Source organism: Erigeron canadensis, chromosome 3 (genome assembly GCF_010389155.1).
Source record: "Erigeron canadensis isolate Cc75 chromosome 3, C_canadensis_v1, whole genome shotgun sequence".
Classification (NCBI taxonomy): Eukaryota; Viridiplantae; Streptophyta; class Magnoliopsida; order Asterales; family Asteraceae; genus Erigeron; species Erigeron canadensis.
This window is the reverse complement of record NC_057763.1, coordinates 28286968-28290727: the sequence shown is the minus strand read 5'-3', so window position 1 is coordinate 28290727 and position 3760 is coordinate 28286968. Positions and strand designations below refer to the sequence as shown.

General features: G+C 33.7%; 1 protein-coding gene across 1 annotated transcript; it reads right to left on the bottom strand.

Moving 5' to 3' along the window:
• Window positions 1-709: 709 nt before the first annotated feature.
• LOC122594413 lies at window positions 710-2326 on the bottom strand. Its single transcript, XM_043766874.1, has one exon. The coding sequence runs from the start codon at window positions 2259-2261 to the stop codon at window positions 834-836; it is 1428 nt and encodes a 475-aa protein (XP_043622809.1). The 5' UTR covers window positions 2262-2326; the 3' UTR covers window positions 710-833.
• Between the last annotated feature and the right edge of the window lie 1434 nt (window positions 2327-3760).

The window sequence follows — 3760 nt, the reverse complement described above, 5'->3', positions numbered from 1 at the left end:
CATGTTTCACAGCTTGTATATCGTTATCTTCGACTTCTCTTTGAATCTATTGCTAGATAATACATATATCTTATTTAGATATTTGTTCCCACCAAGTGCCATATATATCTTTAATATATAGAATATGGATAGATAGTAAAGTGTCACAAACAATTATACTCGATCTCTTTGACTTTGCCTCATCCATCACCAGTTGAGATGAAAGTAAAAAAAATATCTAGGAAAATGCTTATGAAAATACTAGTTAGGTCGTACAAATTAAAGTAATAATACTTAATTTTCTTGAGAAGTAGGGATGAATCAAACTTTTGAAAATACGGGTTGTGATGATTTAAAAACTAAAATTTTCGTGAAAACTGGTAAAACACACTGTGATCTGAATTTAACATAATGAGTTTGTAATGTATTTTTATAAAACACGTTGTGATAAGTTCATATCACAGTGTATTTGAACAATTTTTCAGATTTTCACGCGCTATCAAAAACATGTTGTGATTTGAAACTTAACACAATGTGTTTTTATTTTTAAAAAAACACAATAAAAACACATTATGTTATATTCATATCATAGTATGTTTTGGTGAGTTTTCTAGTTTTCTACAAAATTATAGTTTTCGAATAAACATTTCACTTGAAAATATATATTATAATTAGATTGAAATCAAAAACGATATTTAAACAATAACGTACATACAACATTATTGCTTTATATATTATTAATTTTTATTTTAGAAGAAGAACAAGCTAGCTAGTCAACCTTACTAAAATCAAATGCGACTAAAATGACACAAATTCTTAATTAGGTACAAAATACAGTCACTTAATTAACTTCATCATATGAATTCTTTCATATTATTCGCAGTAACAACTTTAGCACCATTATCTTGAGTACTTATTGTCACAGTTGCACCTGAAGCAACAGCCATTGTTTGATATTGTTGTACACTTGGTTGCAATTGTTGTTGTGTTTGCAATAGTTGTTGTTGGGGTTGTGCTAAAACCGCGCCTTGCGTAGTATAATAAACCTGCCTGCCAGTCATATTATCGTACGCAACTTGACCATACGCTTGATCCGTAACAGCTGTAGTTGACTGGACCATTTGATATCCTTCGGTATACGTCGCCACTTTTGGTGGTAAAAACTGTTGTTGTGATGACACAGTTGTTTGCTGTGTGGCCACCGCTTGTGGTGCTGCCACAAGCGGTGGCATATTAAAATTTTGTTGATCACGATAAAGATCGTGTGGCATTCTTTGGACATAGTATCCTTGCCCGTGGCTAGGTCTAGCCACGGGCACCTGGTGATACATACTTGCAGGATTTTGTATCATGTACATCGGTTGTTGTTGTTGTTGTTGCTGCTCTTGTGAAACTTGGTATCCATTAGTAACTTTTTCCATCATTTTTTGTGCATAGTTGTTTTCTGTGTAACACGCGGCGAGATTATCATCACTTGGTTTTCTATAAAGACCCGGTGGCAATGGTTGTGGTTGTTGTTGATCTTCTGCGATTTGCAATCTTTGCAAATCCTCGATGTGCTTCTGAAGCTGGTTGGCTTCAGAAGCACAATCATTAATAACCGCGATCTTTTGATCCTGCGGATTCATAACTTGATGATTAATTTGGGGCTGGTGCATCATTTCATTGTGAGGATGGAACATGTGTTCATTATTTCCATGTGTTTGTTGTTGAGCAGTTATAGGCATTGTAGGTTGACCATGACCCGTGTTCAACGCATCCATAAACCGGTCCCGGTCCCTGTCCCGGTCGGTTTTGCCTTCGGTCGAGCCAAAGCTATGAACAGGAGTCAAAGCCGGGCTTTGACCGCTAACAGGAAACAAAAACAGCCTTAATCTAGCTGGAGTAGCTGAAGCCCGACTCAACCGATCAAACTCGTGCATCATATGCTCTAGATCGTCATCGTTTGTTACCGATATCAACGCGTCAAGATCTTCACCTGGCAACTGGTACTTAAAAAATACATCATTGTCACATAACGTTGTTAACTTTGAGATAACAACGTTATATTTGACTAGCCGATCAACGGCTAGGATTTTAGTCTCGCCACCAACATAAGACAATTGGTTGTCATGTGGCCTAGGAAGGATTTTACCACCGTAGCTACACATAAATTTCACCCTGTAGTTATTATTTGTCGCAGACTGGTCCTCCCATGGTTGCGTGTGGTCAAAATCAACATCACGCGACCGTGGTGAGGACTCGCCCGACTCGGCATAAGAGTTGTAGTTATAGTTATCCATGGTTGTTAGAAAAGGAAACGGATGTTTTGGTTATATTTTGGACTTTTTAGGACTTTGAACTATTCTTTTTGGTTCATTTGGGAGACTAACAACAAAGTTAAGAAATGGAATGGGTTTTTATGGTGCTTGATTTGTGTATGGGGCATTTTTAAAATGACAGGTGGTTGTCTTGAAGTGTGTGAATTACAGTTATTCAATATGTAGACCAAGAAAAGTGACGTGGCAAGTGGATATATTAAAGTCAAACGGTGATAGGTTGAAAGTAGCTGGAATTGGTGGGTCCAGTGAGGATGGGTACTTTTCCTGCAAAATGCCAACTATATATTGCCAGTGGGATATATTTAACTAAATAGAATATACTTTTTCGTCTTAGAATACGAGTAATGATATTACATAATTTTACTACAAAGTGATATACTTCTTCGTTTTACAATTTTACTATAACAAAGTGATATAAACTATCGTTACTTTTGATATACACTAACTGTATTAGAATAACGTATAGGTTTTACAACTTCTATTACTATATATAAATGATCCATATCTATGAAACATAATACATAGTACTTGTACATATTACACCTTCATTTTACAAAGATGTACGGATTGACAATTTAAAAAGGGTTTAAAAAAAAAAAAAGATCTTGCCCCCAATATCCCTTAACTTGGATATCCACCTATATCACCCCGTTAAACTTTAGGTGTCGATGAAACATCTTCATCAATCAAATAACACTTTAAACTAGTTTTAATATAGTGATAGATATTCTCTATATATAATTAGATCCTAGCATACTTATATATTGCCGCTTAAATTTAAATATTGGTACAAAATATATATGTACAACTTGCTAGATTCTTTGATCGGGCATCCATGATCTAAGGCATGTTACAACTACCATTAAACTCATAGTATACATAAAAATTAGTGCAATTATTTATAGCGAAAGCTGTTTAATGTTGTACATTTTTAAAAAATGATATATCTTTTTAAATATTAGTTAAATGTTACGTTCTTTTTAAAATCATGATAATAGGTAAATTCTATTAAAATTTCTTTAACTCTATCTAACCCCTTGACTTTGTTTTGGACAATTTTTTAAATTTGAACTTTTAAATAGATACTCTAATAAATGTTAATGTGAAATTTAGTCAAAAGCTAAATTAAAACAAATTTATGGGATAAGTCAACGTAATTATAGATATATTTATAAAAGAAAAAAATCAAATTAAAGTTTAATCTTATAGCATAATTCCATTATAAGTTCCTCTCATACACTATCACGGACATCGATCGACTTCACCCAACTCTTTTTGTCGTGTGTCCATGCTACACAAATTGAAAAACATTTGTTACACAAACACACTTCTAGTGATATGCATTTTTATAATTTATGGAACTAAACACGCTTAATGCATTCATGTTAAAAAATACTCGTATAAGTTTCACTCATTTTCTTTCCTTAACTCTACCCTCAAACTAAACCTTTGGCTTAATC